General features: G+C 40.5%; 1 protein-coding gene across 1 annotated transcript in view; it reads left to right on the plus strand.

Annotated features, from left to right (window-relative positions):
* The first annotated feature begins 7494 nt into the window (after window positions 1–7494).
* LOC138006092 (gamma-aminobutyric acid type B receptor subunit 1-like) overlaps window positions 7495–23673 on the plus strand; it is a 35812-nt gene continuing 19633 nt past the window's right edge. Inside the window, exons 1-6 of the mRNA XM_068852259.1 lie at window positions 7495–7596; window positions 19909–20171; window positions 20253–20390; window positions 21974–22144; window positions 22445–22573; window positions 23390–23455. Coding sequence (XP_068708360.1) covers window positions 19938–20171; window positions 20253–20390; window positions 21974–22144; window positions 22445–22573; window positions 23390–23455 — 738 coding nt within the window. The 5' untranslated portion in view covers window positions 7495–7596; window positions 19909–19937. The remainder of the gene's footprint in view (window positions 7597–19908; window positions 20172–20252; window positions 20391–21973; window positions 22145–22444; window positions 22574–23389; window positions 23456–23673) is intronic.

Consider the following 23673-nt stretch of genomic DNA (forward strand, 5'->3'; position numbering starts at 1 on the left):
TTTGCCGATGCACATTCGGTTCCGAGCGAAAAGAAGACATCTGTGTCTTTGACCAACCAGACACCGTTTACATATAAACTTCTTACTAACCTCGCTGGCCAGCAAACTCCACCAAAGAATGTCAATCAGCTTAACATCAAAGAGATTTCGGAATTCATGACTGAACAATTTCACCCAAAGCGTTTTATTGTTCGTGAACGTTGCAAGTTTTGGAGTCACGTGGACAGAAAACCGGATGAAACAATCCAGGAACTTGTAGCACGCATTCGTCAGGACGCAGTAATCTGTGATTTTTCATCGATTCAAGATCCATTCGACGAAGCTTTGCGAACTAGGTTTATTTGTTCTCTCAATGACGAAGCTGTGCTAAAGGCGGTATTTAAAGTCAAAGGATGATGAACTCACTTTAGCAAGAGCTATACAAATAGCGATCGTAACCGAAGACCCCTTAAAGGTGGCCAAGGAAACTGTTCATGGGCCACACCCAAAGCAAGACATCAACAAGATTCAGCCAAACCAGAAAGGGAAGTCTGCCTCGCCTGAGTCCCAGTCTTTCCCGGCCACATGCATAAGATGTGGCAAGCCTGGGCACAGTCCAAAGGAATGTCGATTTAAGCGCACCACCATTATTGTAGTAAGATAGGACACCTGGAGGTTGCCTGTTTAAAGAAAAAGCGAGACAGCAACATTCTGAGGTGTGAGAGGAAAAAAACCCAAAAGATCGTCACTATCTTAAAGCCAACAGCAATTAACAGGATTCAAGTTCCTGAACTTCATTTACCGCTCAAGTTGGAAGGGCAACACACGGTAAAATTCGAAGTGGACACAGGAGGAGGAGACAACTTCCTTGGCAAAAAATGCTTGGAGTGCACTTGGGAAACCTGAACTACAGGAGCCTTACCAACACTTTGAGTCGGCTAGTCAGCACGAGTTACCAGTTTTAGGAACCATTGCCCTGCAAGCGGAGACCGAAGATACCCGACAGGCTTTAGGATTTAATGTGACGGAATTACCCAAACTCTACCTGCTAGGACGTAGTGCCATTGAGCATCTTGGAATATCAGTGGACAACCTAATGCAACAGAACATTCCTGGCTCGTCGATAGTTTGTCGCGTTGTGTTTGAAGATTTAGAAACTGACAGGAAGTTACAAAATGAATATCGCAGATTATGTGAAGAATTTCCTGATGTCTTCAAGCCTGAGCTGGGAAAACTTAAAGACTTTTAGTTGGAGGTGAAGTTCAAAGGCAAAGGGAAGCCAATGTTCTGCAAATCTAGAACGATTGCATTTGCACTTCAGGAAGACTTAGTTCAATCATACGAGGTAGGAATCAAACGTGGTGTTTGGCGGAAAACCTAATTCAATGAATTTGACACTCCTGTATTACTCATCCGCAAACCTTTGCTTCAAGGACAAGCCAAGGCCCAACTGCGCTCGAATTTACACCTTGACGTGATCGCGGCACACTCTAATCAGGACATTGCAAACGTGATCAACTCGGCTTTTCTTCAACCGATGAAGGATTATACGCCGCTTTCGTGTCTCCCCCCACTTGCGGACGACTCTGAGCTCTTAACAGTAAGCCCCTCAGAGGTATGTAAAGGTCTTTTGGAGCTGAATCCGAGGAAGGCCGGCGGACCTGATGGCATCAACAACTGGCTTCTTCGGGACTATACTGACCTTATAACTTCTTCGGTCTGTGACATTCTGAATGCATCATTCGCTGAGCAGAAACTCCCAAGGTCCTGGAAGGATGCCGACGTCACACCTCTGATGAAAGTAAAGCCATTGACTACCATCGCCAAGCATATCCGATCTATCTCCCTGACACCGGCTCTGTCCAAGTTAGCAGAGGACTTTGTGGTTAGCAAATATATTGGGCCCGCAGTCTTGGAGTCGATTGATCCTAACCAATTTGGCGCTATCCCCAATTCCTCAACTCTACATGCCCTCATTTCAATAATACGTGGGCGCAAGCAACGGATGGGACTAGCTCAGCGGTGCGAGTGGTGTGCTTGGATTACAGAAAGGCCTTCGACCTGATAGATAGTATCTTAGCTGCCAAAATTCTGGGTTTGCGCATTCCTCGCGGAATTGCCCGTTGGGTTTGCGACTTCCTCATGGATAGGCGCCAGCGAGTGAAGCTATCTAGTGATTGCTTCTCCGAATGGGGCACCGTTCCATCAGGCGTGCCCCAGGGCACAAAACTCGGCCCTTGGCTCTTCATTTTAGTGATCAATGATCTCCACCCTTCTGGATCTGACGCATGGAAATATGTGGATGACACCTCGCTCGCTGAGGTGGTTCCAAGAGCAGGTCAAAGTCGAATGCAGGTCGCTGTTAATGCTCTTGAGCAGTGGTGGACAATCAACAAGCTCCAGCTGAATGCAGATAAGTGCAAGGAACTCGTTATTGACTTTAAGAAGGTTAAACATCTCACTTTGACGCAGTTACTGTGAACTCTCAAGAACTCGAACGCGTATATAGTGTTTAATTGTTAGGAGTTACCATAACCAACACGCTCCAATGGAATTGTCACGTCTTGGATGTAATCCAAAAGGCCAACAAGAGAATATACTTTCTTATATTACTTAAGCGTGCAAATCTTCCAGCACACGATATCATTTGTTTCTATCTTACTTGTATAAGGCCAGTTCTAGAGTATTGTGTCCCTCTGTTCCATCACGCACTGCCTGACTACTTAGTAAGGATATTGAACGCATTAAAAAACGTGCACTATCAATTATTTCGCCAGGCCTTTCTTACGATGACAGCCTGTCAATGTTCAACGTGGCATCTTTAGAGGACAGACGCATAGATCAATGTAAAAGATTTTTTTGATTCTATTGTATCTAATCCAGATCATAAGTTGCATCATTTTCTCTCTCCCAAGAACTATTGTTATTACAACCTCAGAAGAAAAAGCCACTTTGCAAATCCAGTCATGCGTACCAAGCGTTTTTCTAGCACATTTATGCCATCTATGTGCAGGCGTTAGCAGTTTTGTATAAAGTATAAGTCACCTGTGAAGTATAATTTTATAAATTAGAACTCAAAAGTACAATTTTGTAGATTTTTTAAAATTAGTGCATTTTCATATTTTAAGTTTTGTATCAAATGTATTTGTAAATTCATGCAATTCAGCCTTAGAGGGTTGGCATATGATTTGAATTAAAGCTATCTATCTATCTATCTATCTATCTATCTATCTATCTATCTATCTATTAACAAGAACGCCACTTTACTGGCCGGGGATAGATTCCTGTATTGTGGAATTTCGAACTCAGTAGGGCATGTCAAGCTTGTGCTGAACATCAGAAAAAACCGCCAAAATCTCCTGTCCATCCTTGGATGTTTCCAGAGAAACCTTGGAGCCGAGTGCACGTTGACCACGCTATCAATTTCCTAGGTTCTAATTGGTTGCTACACACGGATGCGTATTCCCATTACCCATGTATTCACCAAACCAGTTCTACGTCTTCCAAAGCTACCATCGACTTACTGGAGGACTTTGCACATTTCGGTTATCCGCATACCCTGGTATCGGATAATGCAACGACTTTCACATCGGAGGAACTTCTGGAATGGTGCAAGTCAAGAGAGTTTGTGCATCTGACGGGAGCCCCATATCACCCGGCAACTAACAGGCAGCAGAAAGGCCGGTTCAGACGTTCAAAAGATCACTGACAAAGTCGGCAACACCCGCCAGAGTTTCTCTTCTGCGTTTGCTCGTGCAGTACCGGAGGACACCGTTACTTTGTGGCTATTCTCCTAGTTAAGCTTTTGAATGGTCGTCAAATAAAGAGGGCCATAGATGTTCTTATTCCGTCTCCTGCTCACCAGGCTCAAGAGCGTCAGAGCAAGCAAGCTGAAAAAGCTGCGCAAAGACTAGCACGCTGGCTAGATCCTCAGCACCCAGTTGGGACTCCCAGCGACAAAATTACCGAAAGTAGCGTTGTCGCACCGTGTGTATGCTGTGGTTAAATTTGATTTTTGGTTTAAATTTTCTCAAACTGGAATATTTCTTTCAAACCAGCTTGTTTTTTTCAAACCAGTTCAATTATTGAACTGGGGTGCAGGGATGGCGCAGTGGTAAGAGCACTCCCCTCTCACCAATGTGGATCTGAAGCGCCTTTGAATGGTTAGCTTCAAACATGTGTGAATCATGGTCACTATAGTGCATTTAGTCCTAAGGAGTGCGTCAGTTTGAGTTTAGGGTTGTCATTTTGAAATTGCAGTTTGTTTTCAGAAGGTTAACGTTAGGGTTGGGGTCATAAAATGGGTTGGTATTTAGGCCTAATAAGAGGATTTTTGACTGGTTAACTAAGTAATGAGGTTTGGGTAACAGACACCGTCCACTAAAGTAACCAAATGTACAGATTCATTTGCTTTAATTTAATCTGAATACAAGAAATAAAGTCAAAACAAATTGTTGCTACTTCATTTATTTGCAAACTGAACAAATGCTACTGACAAGTATTGTTAGCTTGCTTGCAAGCACCTGTGAACGAAATTTCATTGCAATAATCGAGTGTCACATTCCTCGAAGTGCAAGGCTATAACCTTGAAAATGAAATAAACCTCTTAATGATTCCTTGTGGAGTAACTATTTTAGCATAGTCCTTCCTAATCTATTATTTTGCCCAATAGCATATTCTGGTGTACAGGACTCGTCAGTTTTGTCTACCCTGTCTATTTTGATAGCAACCATGTCATCGATCTTGGAAGGTGCCTTCCTTGATTGTCTGGTTTGTTTTACCATTTCTTCATTGTATTGACTCTGTCGTTCACGTATCTCCTGGCGTTTGGCTGCTCTTTCAACAGTTTCACACTGATCATTGTCTAAAGTGTTTTTACTAGAGGCTAGCTCAGTGGCTTCCCCTTGACATTTAATGTCTTCATCAGTGTTGTGGTGGTTCTCACGGTGTGCCGTTATTCCGAAAGCCGTTATTCCGAAAACCGTTTTAGTGCCGTGTGGAGAGTGGTGTTCATAGTATATGAAGCCTGCATTGTGTAGTCGCACCATCTTTCAATGTTCTTGTTATGTGACCCCATAATTATTGACCTCATATTTTCTTTCCATGTTTTGTTGCTTCTTTCCACAAGACCTTGTGTGGTTGGATTTCTTGCCGCTCCATGGGACACCTCGATTTGATTTTCCTCGCAAAATAATTTGAGTTTCGCATTGAAAAATTCACCTCCATTGTCTGTAAGATTTTTTTTCGGGTATCCATAGGAAAAGAAGAAATTCTTTACGGCATCGAGAACTTCGTCAGCTGATTTTGCATGTAGTGGATGTGAATTGACAAACTTTGTATGATGATCGATAAGATTAATCACCCACTTGTGAGGATTTCGACATGTGCACGGTAAATTCCGAAAGTTCATCAAGTCAATCTCCAGCATTGACAAAAATGACGGTGCTTATAATGGATTGGTTACCTTTTTTATTCTACTGGTAATTGGTTTGTGTTTTGCATGCAGTCGACATGTCCAAACAATAGATTTTCATGAAGCTGACTCTTGGAAAGAACCACTTTGTTGTCACAAGTAATGATTTCGTTGTTCGAATGCACCGTCCACTTTTTCTTTTGATGGTCTGTACCTCTGATTTTCCCATGATCTTCTCGATTTCATCTGAATTCTTCTTTCTTTAGCGACGAGATATCTTGTTGCTCGCTCATAGAAATTGTCGTCTACGAATAAAGTAATTTCAGATTTACTGGTCTTTTGTTGTTCTTTAAGGCTGTGCAGCGCAGAAAGAAATTCCATTTTGTCTACACAATTTGGAGTGGAATCGTCACAGTTTGAAGCCATAGTTCTTAGGAGATTTGATGAAAAGTAAGCACTGTTCGCTTTTTATGAATATTCTGACATGACTCCCGGGATGTCAGGACAAATAAGCCATTGTCAAAATATCAAATATTGAGCTTGATAGTGAGGCAGGGAGGACATAAAAAATAGAAACACGTCGGAATGAATGGAAGAAATATTTGCATATCATCCACTTTGCTTTGCCTTTGTCCTCAGAACCTCTCTTTCAAGCTCTTTCAAGCTGAAACGCCCACTTTCAAATAAACGCCTCGCATCTAATAAACGCCCCTCGTGAGATGTAAAGTTTGTATTAGACGCCCCCCTCTGATAAACGCCCCATGTCTAATAGACGTCCCCTCGCCCACCAAGAATCGCCTTTGATAAAAACCATGAAAACGCTCCATAGTTTATTAAAAACTGTGAAATTTGTTTAGTTTCTTGCTTGCTTAGTTAGCAATCGCTTGCGAATTGCTTCTTGTTTAATCTCAATTTCAAAGTACAGATAATGCTCTTTTATCTCACTAATTTCTGTACTCAACTAATATGTCATTGTTCAAGAATACACAGAAGCTGGAAACATGCGACTGCCGTTAAGGAAGACTGTTGTCGAATAGTAATGACTGCCTGGTCACGGCTCTCTGAAGATGTGATTGCAAAGTCTTTCATGTCCTGTGCGTTGAATCTTGCAGTTGATGGCTCTGAAGATCCAATGATTCATTGCTTAAAGGAAGACCAATCTTGTGAAGCCGGATCGGAGCAGTTACAAGCACAACTCTCCGTATTCAATGAGCCAATTACCCAAACCCTTTCCAGGTTATTACTGACTCGGACATCTAAGAGACCAACGATGCCATAGCTGATCCAGTTGACGATGAAGACATCGATATTGAACTATTAACTGTACAGGCTTTGCATTAGCGCGGATGAGATTAGTCCGGCCTACTCACAAACTCGTTTCCTATGTTACTCCGCCAGCTGTTACTGTTGAAGTGAAATAAACGCCTCTCTCTAATAAACGCTTCGTATATTTAACGCCCCACTAAGACCCCTAAGATTTTATAGACGCCCGGGGCGCTTATTAGATCATTTACGGTATAGTACATCGCAGGCTATTTTTTGCATTTCTCGCTTATGATTATGCAAATGACTACGAATGTTACCCGAGGGAAGAGTGGGACGCAGAAAGGTAATACTTACTGTAAAAGATTGTAAGTAGGGTTTGTAATGGTTAATGTACACATGAATGGGAATCTGAGTGAGGATAATCAGAAAAGAAGGGAAAGGTGAAAGGTGCCGGGAGGAAGAGATCAATCTTCCAATGATGTTTTGTTTTCATACCCCCCTCCCCCCTCCCCCAAAAGCCATGCCCCTATTTTTAAACTACACCCCAAAAGATAAAAGTCCCTTTTCAGACAGTTGATAAATAAGCTGGTTTAAAATTAATATGCCTGGTTTGAAAAAACAAACTGGTTAGAAAAATATGAGCTGGTTTCAAAAAAAAAATTCAACCAAGAGCAAAATTAAACCACATGTACACTTCCGGCAACAAGTCGCTGCGGCAAAATATAAATGAACCAATGAGAGAGCGTCATATGGTCAGCGATATTGAATTAGAAAACTAGTTCACATTCCCCCTCATACGAGATCTCTGCGTGTGCACCGAACAGGTGCATAAGCATCAACCGAAAACTTCCCCTCTGTCCGTGTGTTAAGTTGCAGTATCGCTTTCGGTCATCTCTTTCATGATTTATATGGGAAGATTTCTTCGTCCGGTTTTCCAGGTGAGCCTTCGAGATTCGTTTTTTCCTTGATACGCGTTTCGTTCTAATTAAAGAATATACTTAGTATTTTTACCCGATATAAGACTGAATTTGAGAGGTGGGCAATGAGGCTGCTAAAATAGTTTTCTGGTTTCATGTAAAAAATATGTAGAAGAGAAATCTTGTATCGGGTTTATCTTACTTCAAAATCATTTTCGAGAGGTAAAGACTTGAATCGGAAATTTTTAGCTGGAAGACGGCAGGTGCCAGGTGCCATGTTCTGCTCATAGGAACGAGGAGAGATTCCTGGGTATGAACAAACTGGACCACAGAGGGAAAGCTCGCTCCCGGATACTATTATTCTACAGCTTGAGTTGGAGCTACAAAACAGCTAACTTCATTCTGGGAAACATGCGGGGAAGGTTAAACATCAAGTGCATATCATGTGCAATATTGAAATTGTAATTTTCGAAACCAGCCTGAGTTTCAAAAAGCAAAAATCTTGCTACGTTTTCTTTCAAGGTTTCATGTAAACTAGACCCTCCGTGAGGGTACACTGGGTTGCCTTCGGTACGTGCAGCGTTCCAGGCAATTTTTTTCAAGTTGGGGGGGTCATTAAGACCATTTAAGGGAACACAGAGAAGTCATACCAGCAGAGGCTCTTTGGCTCACAGGTCCTCACACGTTCGTACGACGAAACACATCCTTTTCTGAGGTTAAAAACCTGGCTACCGGCCTATTAATTAATCATTTGCCAGAAAGAAGAAATTCCTGTCCTCTTTAAAAAAAGTTGACACGCATTGCTTACGTGTGGTAGTGAAGTAACACAGCGATTTATTCCATAATGTCAACTGAGCTGTGTGTTGTCTTCCAGGAGATTCAAGTTGTCCTTGCGTAATATGTAGCTCTAACAGTGCACGATATTGTTTTGGTATTGTCTATCATTGTAGCGCCATGGTAGAAGTCTTAGATAAATAGCCCCTTGAGAAGACATGTGGTTACTAGCAAAGTACTGAACCCAGAGAGATTGAAGAAAATAAAAGGGAATCGAGAAACATTGGCTTCTGGGCTGACATGTTGATCATGCAACTTCTTTCCACCATAAGTGTAAGCGTGCACTGACAGCACCTGACAGTTTTGTAACAAAAGTTTAAAGGTGAATTTAATTCTATCCGGTGGGGTTAGTATCTGGATGGCCGACCTAAGAAATATACCACTCAGTAACAGAAGCATAGGACCGAAAATTCTATTTTAATGCTATCAAATGCGAACCAAGCAAGATACAGATTTTGTAAGCTTGCTTTATGCAAAACAAATATTGATGTAAAAGTAAATAAATATGGATACACAGTTTTTAAGAAGAGCAGAAGAAAGTTTCAGGACGGTCGATCGAGAATAAAATATTTTGCCATCGGTAACAAAATTTACGACATGAAAACAACATTAATTTTGAACCACGAATATAAAAACTTACCATCAGCGAAAAACATTTTGGGAGGTTTTAGTTGTTTTGTTGTAATTGTACTTTTAGCTCAGCACCGAGTAAATCGCACATCGAATTCAGCGGGCGCAGTGATCAAGTTACCGCGGCATGTTTACTCGCGAAACAGTGAAGAATCTGTGTCAAATGATGCCAAGATACCGGGTTTTTGTTTTGTTAGCTTTCTTTTTCTTTCAATTGTTATAAATTTTGACAAGAAATGTGCGAATTCAACACAAAGATCACAATCGCCCAACTCTCAGAGGTTGACCATTGTTTCTGGAAAATCAAAAATTTCCTCTCCAAGACAAGGATATTTATCACCAGGTAATTCCATCGTTTTGGTAATAGCAGCTGCTTTATTATTCATCAGCGTCACAATCTTTTGCCGATTTTGGGGGTCATTTTGTTGAAACTCAAGCACTCTTCCAACAGACCTGTTTATTTTCGTGACTTATGCGTTACCACAAAAATTCTCCCCGTATCACATTTCAACACATGTATGCAAATTTGCTAAGCTCGAAAATTACACAATATGATAAATTTACAAAAGCTAGAAATTTCACAGAAATATTTTCCAGCGAAACATTCATTGAAACAAGCAACATATTTGCTATAAGAGGCAAGAAACACTTCCTATTTCAGTTGCGTGCATGCAAGCGAAACACACAATCACAAAGCATATGCAATTAAATAAATTTCTGACAGTTCACATCAAACCCTTTTCGAAAGAACCTTGACCGTAAATAATAAAGCACAAAATAGACAAGCTTTCATTCAAATAATTTTTCACTGTCGCATTTCCAATTTTTTTTAACCTTTGCAGAGTTGAGTAGAAAATAAATGTTACTTGCCAGACAAACAGGCAAACTTTAAATAGATGAGACTTCAGTGAGTAAACACAGTGAGACACTCAACAGAGATCACAGCAGGGGCACCCAACGTCAATTTTCGGAAAATATCTGTTCGGAAGACGATTTGAGATCTAGAATTTTCGGAACATTTGTTGTAGAATTTCTTGCTTGCCTGCCTCTCCTAGGATTTTCGAACATCTGAAAAATGGTAGAATTGCCCATTTTTAACGGATTGTTACCCTAAAAAGGTCACCTAGAATTTTCGGGAGACTTTTTTCTGGCTGAAATTTTCGAAAAGGTAACTTTGGATCCCTATAATTTTCGGATCACTAGACTTTCAGCTAGGAAGTCCGAACAGATGAAAAAATTTTAGGGGATAAAAATATGCCTATATCTACAGTTTAAATACTAAAATACGTTAAACAATGCTATGTTTAAGTGGTTTTGAACTAGAATCTCGTTGGGTGCCCCTGCCACAGTGGTGTTCGATTCCTTCTCTGTCTTTGTTGAATCCGTAAGTTACCAGAGAAATTTCCATTTGGTTTCAGTGTTGTACGTAACACCACCTTGGAGAAATATTAGAAGTACAGCTTATTATTACTGGGTTGCCTATGGGCAAACACAGTCGAGGTCTGCGTTTAGTTTGTTTGTTTTATTTTTTTTCATTTTTTTCATTTTTTTTTTTTTTTTTTTCCGTGTCGGTAAAAGTCTTGCCTGTCACTCCCCTGGTAAGTGGTGTCTTTGTGTATAGAGCCTTCTGCGCGTATTTTCTTAGGATCGAGAGGGTAGTGGAACTGTGTAGATTTCTCTGGTGGACACAGTAGAATCATTAACTTAGCCTGCAATGGCGTCGAAAATGATGCAACGCGAATGGCGTTTTAGTGGATCCTTAAACAAAATATACCCTTATGGAGCCCAATAATGGAAAGTCAGTTGGATAAACTAGGCATGAATCTCAAAAGCGACGAGTACTGGACTTCGACAACAATCTATCGCCCGTCGAAATCAAAGTGAGCTGTATTTACCTGAAGTACATGGTAATTTGACACAACTGAGTTTCTTGTCTTCTCGCACGCAATGAAATAGGAAGAGGTTTTCACCTCTAAGAGCAAATATGTTGTTTGTTTCAATACAATTTTCGCTGGAAAAGGATTCTGTGGTATTTTCTGCCTTTGTGAATTATAATATCATGTTGTGTATTGAATTTTCGAGCTTAAGGTTGAAATGTGATATGGGAGAATGTTTTTAGTATTGCTCTGTAAGCAGGAAGGGTTCACAGGCCTGTTGGAAGCGTGCTTGAGTTTCAACAAAATGAGCCCCAAAATCAGTGAAAACTTGTGACGCAGATGAATAATAAAGTAGCTGCTATTGCCAAAATGATGGAATTACCTGGTGATAATAACGTCGTACGCGTCTGGGAGAGTAAATTTTGACTTTGTATAAACAAGAGTTGGGCGATTGTGATCTTTGTTTTGACTTCGCTCATTTCATTGTCAAACTTTATAACACTTGACAGAAAAAGAAACTTACAAAAACCCGGTATCTTGCCATCATTCGACACAAATGCTTCACTGTTTGGCGAGTAAACATGCCGCGGTAACTTAATCACGGCGCCCGCTGAATTCCGGCCATGTCACTTTCGATTTTGCAATTTACTTGAACGTAGCAAAAATCTCCCAAAATGTTTATCGCTGATCGTAACTTTTTATATTCGATATTCACGGTTCAAAATTAATGTTGTTTTCATTTCGTAAATATTTCATTCTCGATCGACCGTCCCGGAAACTTCCTTCTGCTCTTTCTAAAAACTGTCTATCAATAGTTATTGGCGTTTTCATCAATATTTGTTTTGCATAAAGCAAGCTAACAAAATCTGTACCTTGCTGAGTTCGCATTTGTTAGGGTTAATAGTATTTTCGGTCAGATGCTTCTGTTTTTTATGAGGGGTTTATAGTTTTGGTCTCCCATCCTAAGACTAACCCCGCTCAACAGGGCTTGACTTCAGTGAAGTTTAGTATTACAAAGCTGTCAGATGCTCAGAGGGCACACTTGTGGTGCAAAGAGGTTGTGAGGGAACTTGAAAATTATCAACATGTCAGCCCAGAAGCCAATGTTTCTCGCTTCTCTTTTATTTGTTATTCTTCAGAGACTGGAATGCTGTATTTCAATACCACACAATTCAGGGCCTTCTGATTTTCTGTAGTACGTACCACAGCCAACCCAGTGTATGCTTCACGGAAGCATCTCGTTTTGAGTTCGGCTCGACGGGCGAAAGATTCACGCTGTCGAAGTCCATTACTCGTCGCTTTTAAGATTCCAGATCTTTATGTTTTACCACCTGTCTTGACGTTCCATTCTTGAGCCCCATATGGGTATATTTTCTTTAAAGATGTCCTAAAACGCCATTCGCGTTACAATGACTTTCGACGCCATTACAGGTTAATTGTGCAGAGCAAGCTGCGCATTACCCCAGCCCCCTGAAACCTAACAAAATACGCACAGAAGACTCTATGCACAAAGACACCACTTAGCAGGGGAGTGACAGGCAAGACTTGGGTAAATAGCCTGAGAAGACATGTGGTTACTAGCAAAGTACTGAACCCAGAAAGATTGAAGAAAATAAATGGGAAGTGAGAAACATCGGCTTCTGGGCTGACATGTTGATAAACTTCTTTACACCACAAGTTTACGCGTGCCCTCTGAGCATCTCACATATACCCCTTCGTAAAACAGAAGCATTGGACCGAAAATGCTATTAACGTTAACAAATACAAATTCAGCAAGGTACATATTTTGCTAGCTTGCTTTATGCAAAAACAAATATTGATGCAAAAGTAAATAAATATTGATACACACTTTTTAGAAAGAGCAGAAGGAAGTTTCCAGGACGGTGGCTCGAGAATAACATATTTACAACATGAAAACAACATTAATTTTGAACCGTGAATATAGAATATAAACAGTTACGATCAGCGACAAACATTTTGGGAGATTTTTGCTACGTTCAATTTTGTTATTGTAAGTTTTGGCTGCACAAATAAATCGCAAATCGAAAGTGACATCGTCGGAATTCAGCAGGCGCCGTGATTAAGTTACCGCGGCATGTTTACTTGCCAAACAGTGAAGCATCTGTGTGAAGTGATGGCAAGATACCGGGTTTTAGTAAGTTTATTTTTCTGTCAAGTGTTATAAAGTTTGACAATAAATGAGCGAATTCAAAACAAAGATCACAATCGCCCACCATTGTTTCTGCAAAGTCAAAAATTTACTCTCCAAGACGAGGTTATTTATCACCAGGTGATTCCATCATTTTGGAAATAGCAGCTACTTTATTATTCATCTGCGTCACAATTTTTCACTAATTTTGGGGCTCATTTTGTTGAAACTCAAGCACGCTTCCAACAGGCCTGTGAACCCTTCCTGCTTACAGAGCAATACTAAAAAACTTCTCCCATATCACATTTCAACCTTAAGCTCGAAAATTCAATACACAACATATTATAATTCACAAAGGCAGAAAATACCACAGAATCCTTTTTCCAGCAAAAAATTTATTGAAACAAACAACATATTTGCTCTTAGAGGCGAAAACCTCTTCCTATTTCATTGGGTGCATGAAAACAAGAACCTCAATCGTGTCAAATTATCATGTACTTCAGGTAAATACAGCTCACTTTCATTTCGGCTCGACGGGCGATAGATTGTTGTCGAAGTCCATTACTCGTCGCTTTTGAGATTCCAGGTGGTGGTATTTCACCGGCTGCCTAGTTTATCCAACTGACTTTCCATCATTGAGCTCCATAAGGGCATATTTTGTTTAAGGATCCACTAAAACGCCATTCGCGTTACATGACTTTCGACGCCATTGCAGGCTAAGTTGATGATTCTACTGTGTCCACCAGAGAAATCTACGCAGTTCCACTACCCTCTCGATCTTAAGAAAATGCGCGCAGAAGGCTCTATGCACAAAGACACCACTTACCAGGGGAGTGACAGGCAAGACTTTTACCGACACGGAAAAAAATAATAAAAAAAAGAAAACGAAAAATAAAAAAAACGACGAAATTAAAGACAGATTCCGACTGGGTTTTGCCATACTGGCAACCCAGTAATGAAACCGAGACTCCGACTGGGTTTGGCAACCCAGTAAAAATCTACAAGAAAAAAGTCGTACCTTACTTGAAAATCATCTTTCTGCAAATGCAAATGACTCGAAGCAGAAATTTTTAGCTGGAAGACTGTATAAAATTGGTATGAATAAATTTCACCACAGGCTAGATACAAAGCGCGCTCCTCGATATTGCTTTACAGCTTGAGTTAGCCCTGAAAAATAGCCTACCTGATTCTGAGAAAGAGAGGGGAAGATTAATAACAAGCCAAATAATTGCGTAACGTAAATTTGCCAGTTTTCATCGGGCGAGACAGTTAAATCGTTGGGCGGGAAAACATGTTTGCTTAAAGTGCCCCTAACCCTTCAACTTATTTTTTGGGAGTAGATTTTGACATCTTTCAAGAACTTATTTTCGAAAAAAAATTCAAAAATATTGAATCCGGGCTTTTTTTACGACCGCTGAAAGTGGAGGTGGTCTTGACTTTTTTTTCACATATCGTTCGCATTAGTCCCCCACTCGGCCAAAGTATCGAGCGTGACGTAAGAAAAGGACATCGTGCAAGCTTGAGTTGTTGGGATGTGTAAAGATTAGCGGAGAACACAGAGAAAATGGTTGAAACGTGCGTGGTTTATGGATGCAGCAACTCTAACAATAAACAGAAAGGAATCGGGATGCATAAGATTCCTTCTGATAGCGATCCGAGGGCTGAAGTCCGCTGGTTTCGTCTGCTATCCGCTTCTTAAGAACTTCTTCTTGCTTGTTTTTTTCTTCTTGTTGTTGTTTTTAATTTTTGAGTCATTCTTCATCCGTGAGAGGCTCGTCCACGTAGGCTTGCAATTCGCTGCCTGATTCCCTGTCGGTAGTCGCACTTTCTGATAGAAGTTCTTGGTTTTCTCGTTGCTCCGTCTCTGTTTCTTGAAAATCCAGGCAATCCGAATCGTCCGAAAGATACTCTTCCGTACTTGAGTCGGAAAACTCTTTAGAAGAGGACATATTTTCAGACCAATTGTACGTATTCACAAATAATCTTCGAACTCGCACTCTTATGTTATGGAATGGTGTCCTTTTCTTACGTCACAGCTAAAAAAAAAGTGTTAGATATCAGACGCTTCTCATTGGCTTGTTCCTAACGAGCCCACGAGAGAATAATTTGTCCAGCGGGGCTTATAGCGCGCAGAATATTACAAATTTCACTAACTTCAAGCGCTCGTAAGAAAATAAGGATTGTGAAATTTTTTTGAAAATGAGTTCTTGAAAGATGTCAAAATCTACCCCCAAAAAATAAGTTGAAGGGTTAGGGGCACTTTAACATAAATTAACAAAGTTCAGTAATATCCTGCATTTATAAATTAAATAGGTTGAAAAGTTAGTATTGCAATCACAGTTGACTTCCTGTTCGAAACTTGTTTCCAAAAGTAAAACTGAGTCTTTCGACGTTTTCTTTGTGTTTTTTGTGGTTTCACATAAAAACGCAGAAGATAAATATCGTATCGCATTTGTGGGTGAGAATGACTTGAACCGGAAATTTTTAGCTGGAAGACAGGTGCCATGTTCGACTCAAAGGAACGAAGAGAGATGCTTGGGTATAATAAAACTGCACAAGAGGAGAATAATGGATACTGTATACTATTCTACAGCTTGCGGTAGCGCTTCAAACTGCCTAACTCATTCTAAGAAAGACTAAAAAACAAGCCAAAGGATTACATACACAAATTTGCTTTTAATAGTCTTATGATCAATTTTTATACGGGCGCAACATGAATTGTAATTGTAATTTTCGAAACCAGTTTCCAAAACGCGGAAAAATGAAAACTCCTTCTCGGTTTCGTGTGTCCGCAAGTAAAAATGTGTTACCTGCATTCCGCATATTTCAAATGCAAGGAAAATAAAGTATGCTTAAGTGTATGAATACAGAAACCTCTGGCCCTGTAAGATCATCCGAAACATTAAGAAGATGTGTTGAGATGCGTTAGACAGAGCTTGAATGAAGGTATAGATGTCTTCAATTCTTTTTAGGAGGTTGATAGCTGCTTTAACCTACAATCAGTGGCAAAAGTAGTTGGGACGCTAGTGTCAGAATGGGCCTGAAAACCTCTCAGACTTCAGAAACTAAGCATAAAACTGTCAAAATTCCACTGAAAGCTTCAAAATAAAAGTCCCCCCCCCCACTCCCCCCAATCAATGTTGAAATAGACAAGAAAATGTATGTTCTCTATTGGAAACATTGTTCTGGGGGGGAGGGGGCAATTTTTCAAACTCAGAGAGAAAACCAACTTCAACTGGTGAGTGTCCCAAGACGTTTGCCACTGATTGTAGGTAGAGCGCATATTCAACCAGTAGGTGAAACGAGGATCACCAATTTAACCTAGGTAAAAACCAGGGGCGTAGCGTGCATATACTCACATACGCCCGTGCGTACAGCTGAAATCAGGGAATCCTTATTCCATAAAGGCATTAATTTTTTTAGTCATTATAAAATCTGGCCAACGTTTTTTAAATTTCGAATTAAACTGCATGGAGTTTCTGTGTGTGAGTATTTCCAGGATCTTTTCATTAACCCATACAGGCCTGGCCAAACGGATCCAACATCATCCAACATTGTTGGACGCTGTTGAAAAGTGTCGAACGAGGTGGTCAAACGAATGCAACAGGCTGGATCCAGAATTTTGGACTCAAGGGCCTGGAACCAAAATATTTCCAGAATCCTTAGAAAACAAACTCTCGCTATGTTGGCGTTTTCAAGTTCCTTTTAAAATTATCAATAGAGTCACTTTCTTTGATAGCAAGAGGACGGCTGTTCTAGAATCTGGGAACTGCAACAGCAAATGCCCGGTCTCCAAAGGTCTTGCAAAATACAGGTGTCAGTGATGAACCTTGAGAAGACCCAGGGCGTCACTGCGTAGGGAGCAGCGTCCCGGGGTCTTGACTTGCAAAAGATCCTGCAGATACATTAGCGCCATGCCCCTGAGAGCTTTGAACACAAGAAAGGCTATCTTTTCGAAGAGAGATTGCTTATGCTTTCGTCGCTCAGACATTCAAGACTTTGCTCGTTCTCCATTCCGTAGCTTAAACTGACGTGCCAACGCGCATTAACCATTACCATGGATACCGATAGCCGCAGCGCACGCGCGCGTGCAACACTGTTGAATGTGATGGCCGAACGAATGCAACGCTATAATTGTTCATACCTTAGAACAAAAGAAACGTTGGATGATGTTCAAGACGATGTTTGATGGAAATCAAACTTCGTTCAACAACTTATAACGTCATACAACATGGTGGCCAAACGAGTGCAACATGTTCGATTCAACAATGTTGGATGATGTTACACTAACATGTTCAGTGGACCCGTTTGGCCAGGCCTTAACGGCAAGAAACGTAATAGTGCACGAAAGGAAAAAAAAAAACACTCTACTCTTCGAAGCCCCCACACAGTGTCATTCTTCAGTATCACCAGCCCTCCAGTTCCCGGTTATTTTCTAAGGATATGATGATGATAATGATGTTATAACAGAGTTTGCGTTGTCTTGCCCTTTGCTTGTACTGTAAACTCCCTGTTTGTGTTGTAGCTTGCTGCAAAGAAAACTCAGCAGATAGGTAAAATAAACAACTAACTACTGCATTTTCCTTCGCATTTATTTATTTAAATGTCCTTCAAAAATAGTCGGAAATGGCATTTCCGTGACCCTAAATTTCAAAATTCTCTGGGGGAGCATGCCCCTAGACCCCCCTACTTTGGAGCCCCTTCGACGTTCGAAACATTTTTCGTGTGCGTACACCTTCAAAATCTCACGCTTCGACCCTGAAAAAGTGAGCCTGGATTTGACCGACAACATTTACACCATGTTGCGCAGAAGTAGGTGGATACATTTTGGAAGGATTAGAAGCAAACTGCAAGGATTAAACAGAATAATGTGATCCTTTTTTTATATATTTAAGCTAAACTGCATGATACCCGGCCATGAATGGCGTGTATTGTTATATGCTCCTTTCTTCATAAGATGCCGTTACAAGAACACAGCAATTTGCCAAGTATGGAACAAAAGATGTAAATGTTTCTGCAGTCAATTGAAGTCTGGTATTCATAACACCGGATAACGTATCGGTGAACATCGCTTGGTGTTTACAAACAAACGCAATGGGTGACCTAGCTAGGTTTGATTTGGAACGGGTTATCGGATCGGAAATAACGTGCATCTACCGCAGCGTTACATCAAAGTTAAACCAGTGAGGCAATGGAGAGTGAAACGCAAGCGTAGAGGGAGAAAACCAGTGAAATAACAAAACGGGAGTGGTTCAGCGTTGTTTGTACTCTTACCGACAACGATATACGTCATCACAGTGGTCAAAATGTTGTGGACTTACGAGGCGCAGCAGAGTGAGTCCATAACAAACTTTGACCACTATGATGACGAATATCGTTGTCGATAAGAGTACAGACAACGCTGAACCACTTTCGATTTGCCTCTTACCACGATATTCAACGCCAAAGAAATTGTTTATTTCAGAGCAGATTGCGAGATTACAAGCAATTGTGGTAAAATTAATGTGTCTAAGTGACATTTCGGCCACCTCTTCAGTACCAGCTGTTACGATGCCACGTGATAGTTGTTGACCAATCAGACACTAGTTTTGCCATGTGCTTGCAATCCTTTCATTATAGTTTACCTGAAGTGAATTTCATGGATTAAATTCGTTTCTTTAGTTCACTTGGACTCTTAAGGCCTGGCCAAACGCTCGCAGCATTTCAACCCAACATCTTGCAACATTGTTGGGCACAACATGTTGCATACGTTTGGCCACCCTGTTGCGATATGTTTGTTTGTTTGTTTTTTTTTTAAATTTATTTAACATAAAAGAAGTTTACATTGCACAAGATACATATATATAAAAAAAAGAAAAGAAAAGAAATACAAATAATGATCTGACATGCACGAGAACTGAGTGATTAATCAAAGAGGGCGAATAAAGTAATTTAAATCCTGTAAATTTCTCAACCTTATTTAAAATTTATCTTATTAACAAATTCAGATAAAATAATCGAGCTCTCTTTTAGCTTGTTTGAATAAATGTAATACATCATGTATAAAAAAGTATAGTTAAACTTTCTCACAGCCTCATGCCCAGCAAGGCATTGCTTAAACAAGCCAAACACTATTTCCTTAGGTTCTGGATTGAAACTGGTATTGTTTGTGGCATTAAACCACCCCACCACTTGACGAGTAAAAGACGAGGTAAATTGGCAGTCAAGAAAAGTGTGGTCTATGGAATCTGATTCACCGCAATACAAGCAGTCACTTTCACTTTTAATTCCAAATCTTTTCAATTCCTTTTTGGTCACTACAATTCGGTGAAGAAGTTTAAATTTAAATTCTCTTAACTTAGTTTCCTTACATGTTTTATATGACATCTTAAAACATTCTCCCCATGAAGCACTGTCAATTGGAAGTATTTTACTCCAACGCTGTAAGCCAGCTGGAGTTGACTGGTGTAGTTTAAAATTCAAGAGCCGATAAAAATCTCGACATTTTAATTTCTCTAAATTTAACACTATGTTCTCATCTAGAATAAAAGATGGGGCCCCTTGGACAAAACCCTCCACGCTCGTGTTATCCATCTCTCCCACTTTTTTAGACATAGAGCTTGGTATTGCGCTTAATAATAATGAAAACTAAATCCTACCTTCACTTTACAGCTGGTTTACTTGCAATATCAGCCATTTTTTTCCCGGAGGTTCTCCCCCTCTAAGAGGAGAGAAGGCTGGAGACAAAGCATAAAACCCTCCTTCTGGAATTAAAAATTGGTGACGGAGAATGGATACCTCCTGCACCAATGATCATCCGAAGAAACAAGAAAATGACAATGACTTTGTAACGTTTTCTTTCAGGTGTAATCGTTAACCATTTTTCGTCAAAAATGACGGCGATGATCAATGGGGTGTCTTTTCCCGTGTTTTTCATCTTTATGTGTGGATTATTAAAGAGTTATGGCAACAAGACCAGTATTACTATTGGAAATTTGGTGACACAGGAAACAGAAGGACCAACTACAAAGGGATTTAAGCTAGCACTCGATGTCGCCAAAAAGTCTTTAGAATTCAACGATTTCTTTGGAAAATATAACATTCAACTTTTCACCCTAAACACTCACGTAAGACTGTCATTTTCCATTGCGTCACGGTTGGATTGATTGACTAACTGACTGATTTATTGATTGATTGATTGATTACAGAAAAACCCCGATAACGCTGTTGTATATGCTGATAGAGTTCTTATGTACGAGGAAAAGGCGCTTTTGATACTTGGCCCTAGCACACCTACTGAAGCTACCAGTGTTTTGCACGTCGTTGGATATTACAAAAAACTTATGGTAAAAAGTTTAGTTTCATCAAGCAAATACCATCGATTTCACTAGTCCGTTCACCATTATTTTGTTTCCGATCTTTAATCCTACTGGTTGAATTCTAATCTTCAAGGTCAGACAGTGAGTGACACGGTCAATGTTTCAGTCGTTAACTTTGATCAAGGACTAGTGATCCCATGCGAAACGGTAAACCACTGGGTTCCCCACGGGGAACGGGGAACCGGGAACGAGTTTACAGCCGTATTCCGTATAAGAATTCAAATTGGGTGACGAAACCATATAAAGAGAGTGAATTTAACAGATCTTACTATCATAATACTGACTAGGGCCACTGTTTGCTGTCATTGGACTACTCGCTTTCATTTCAATATCGCTGATAGGGCAAGACAAAACACCATCGCTTACCATTTGTGTAACAAATTTGAACTTGGACCCGATCGATATGGTGTGTTTCAACCGTTTCGTGCTTAAAGCCTCCCCGGAAAGCAAAATTAGCTAATTTCGGGGTGCAGGGATGGCGCATTTGTGAGAGCACTCACCTCAGTCCCACCAGTGTGGCCCGGGTTCTATTACATACATTGAGGTATAGAGGGAAAACACCGACGCTAAAAAGTCCCAGAAAATCGCTTACAGCGGTACAAAAACCACACAGAAGACACGATCCCTCACAAATAATACAAGATAAAAAGTTTTTTGTTCAAAACTTCGCCTATATATTTTTCAGTTTCATGATCAAGTACAGTTGCTTTCTGTATACAGCTATTTTGAGAAAGGTTGTCGGAAAAAGTGCACGCGACAATCCTGAAAGGTATTGTGGGTGATTTTAAGCACACTGTTTTTCAAAGAAATTTAAAAGAATCGTACGGGAGGCCACTGATATATGTTTGCGAGTGCTGAAGGAAAGTAACAAAAAGTAGGTTCGACAGCTACAGTCGTTAGAAACTGTGTATTGATCATATCCCATATTACCTTTCGGGATTGTCGCGTGCACTTTATTCTTGACAAACTTTCTCGAAATAGCTGTAAGTAAAACAATGACCTGTGACCTGTGACCTGTGACCTGTAAAAGAAACCTGCCACACTTCGAGTACTCTCCCAGAAATACTTTGTCCAATGACTAAGCCTTTGGGCAATATTGAATGAAAGCGAGTAGTCCAATGACAGCAAACAGCGGCTCTAGTCTCAAAAGTTTGCTTTAATATCAGTATTTTAGTTGGAAGATCTGTTAAATTCACCCTCTTACTTGGTTTCGTCAGCCATTTTGAAGTGTTTTGCGGATTACCGCTGTGAACTCGTTCCCAGACTCCGGTTACCCGGTTTCCCGGTTCCCTCTTAACTCCCTTAACTCTTAGTAACATTCGTTCCCAACGATAAAACAGTAAACTGGAGATCAATATCAAACTACCACTTTAATCTGTCCAAACAACGAACGAAAACAGCTGACTCACTCCAACGAAGACAACCTAAATTCTCTTCACTCGAAAAAAATGTCTTGTTTCCACGAGCACACACAGTAAGGTGCAGAAACCCTAGTGAAAACACTCGTGACTGAAGATATCTGTAAATCTGTATCATTATCTTCTGGACAGGTTACCTATATAAGAACTACACAGGAAGTGTTCGATGACCCATTTGGAATCACATTTGCGCGAATACCGGAGTCATTTAATGAAGCTAAAATCAAATTGGTGGAGTATTTTAATTGGACCAGGGTTGCTGTTGTGTACGATTTCTCAACTGACGCTGGCCTTTATGTTAAGGTGTGTTTTGTTGTTGTTTGGTGCCCATTCGATAACTTGAAGAGTCCTCAACAAAATACATGAATCTCACACTAGCGTTGTCGGAATGCAAGCAGAGGCCATGAGACCTAAAGTGAGTATGGATTTTCACTCTTACAGTCGACGTCGCTGCTGTATATTTCGAAAGAAAAGAATTTCACTCTTACAGTCATGCATTATTTCTATGTTCCTTGTCTGAACGAAAATACTAGCTTTTCTTTGACCAAGGAACTTCTTTGACTAAAAAGTAACTCACATAGCTTATTTCACCTTTGCCAACAGGTTGTGAACCATCTTTCTCTACGGAAAAAAAAATTCGACATTGTCGCATACGAAGCAATTAACTCGCAGTTAACTACAAATGATAATAAATTACATGACTCTCTCCAAGGACAACTTAAGAAGCTAAAGGTAACACGACTTGTTCTTTACTCGTACAAATTAAATTCGAACTGCAAATGCATGTCTGCCGATTAGCGTTCTCAGTATAGGAAGGGTCTGCTCAGAAAGGACACATCGGTGATTATAGAGATTCTTGCGTTCTGACTGGCTACAACATCAGGCTCCCCCTAATTCGGGACCTGTGCACGCAGATTACGATTGCCGGCTTTACAACAAGCATTGTAAATCTCTGGTTTGCTTCAAAAGCTTGCTTTAACTTTTGATTGATTTTACCCGAGTCATGAGCGATAGTCAATTACTTGTCTAACAAGCGAACAGACGCAGTGTCTTTTAATCGCCACAACTTTAGTTTGGATTTGCTACATGAGAATGGTAACCATTCTTAATTTAACTAAAAGGCCCACTTGAGCGCCCACGCATGCGTTGTGTATAGTTGCTGTTGGCGAGCCAATCTCGTCCCCAGACTCCGCTTTTCTTTTGGTCAGCACCAAGAACACCGACTCTGGTCACTTCCAAGACAGGAAGTCCGCAATTCACGGGCTTCCGGCTCATCTACGCACGCTCAGAAATTTGAAGTAACAGTGAGTGTCAATGGTTACAAAAATGGACCTTCACTACGACTGCGCATAAATTGGAAGTGGCCAGACTCCGTGTTCTTGGTGCTAACCAAAAGAAAAGCCGACTCTGGGGATTGCTGGCGTGCTTAAGTCGTCTCCAAGAAAGAGCCGAAAAGGTGAACTAAGAGGAATTGATGTTTACCATACTAGTAATTTATAAAACTCGTTTGATTTACTTGGATTTTTTTCTGTTGATATTTATCAAAAGGATCAGGACCTCAAAATATTTCTTGGGGAATTTGGTCCTGTAGCAGCAACCCTGATATTTTGCGAGGTAAGGGTGAATGATCGATTTATTAATCGGTCGACTGAACAATTTCATTTTGACAGGTTTAACCTCTTTGGTACAAAATATTTCAGAGATAAAGTACTACCAAGTGAGACTAAATTTTTTCGGGTGCTGTTTTTGCTGATATTGCGGTTGTTTTTCGATCAACAAAAAGATCGGGTCCAAAAAACAACCTCAAACGTGTACTCGACGGTACTGGAGCA

The sequence above is a fragment of the Montipora foliosa genome, chromosome 1 (genome assembly GCF_036669935.1).
Source record: "Montipora foliosa isolate CH-2021 chromosome 1, ASM3666993v2, whole genome shotgun sequence".
Lineage (NCBI taxonomy): Eukaryota > Metazoa > Cnidaria > Anthozoa > Scleractinia > Acroporidae > Montipora > Montipora foliosa.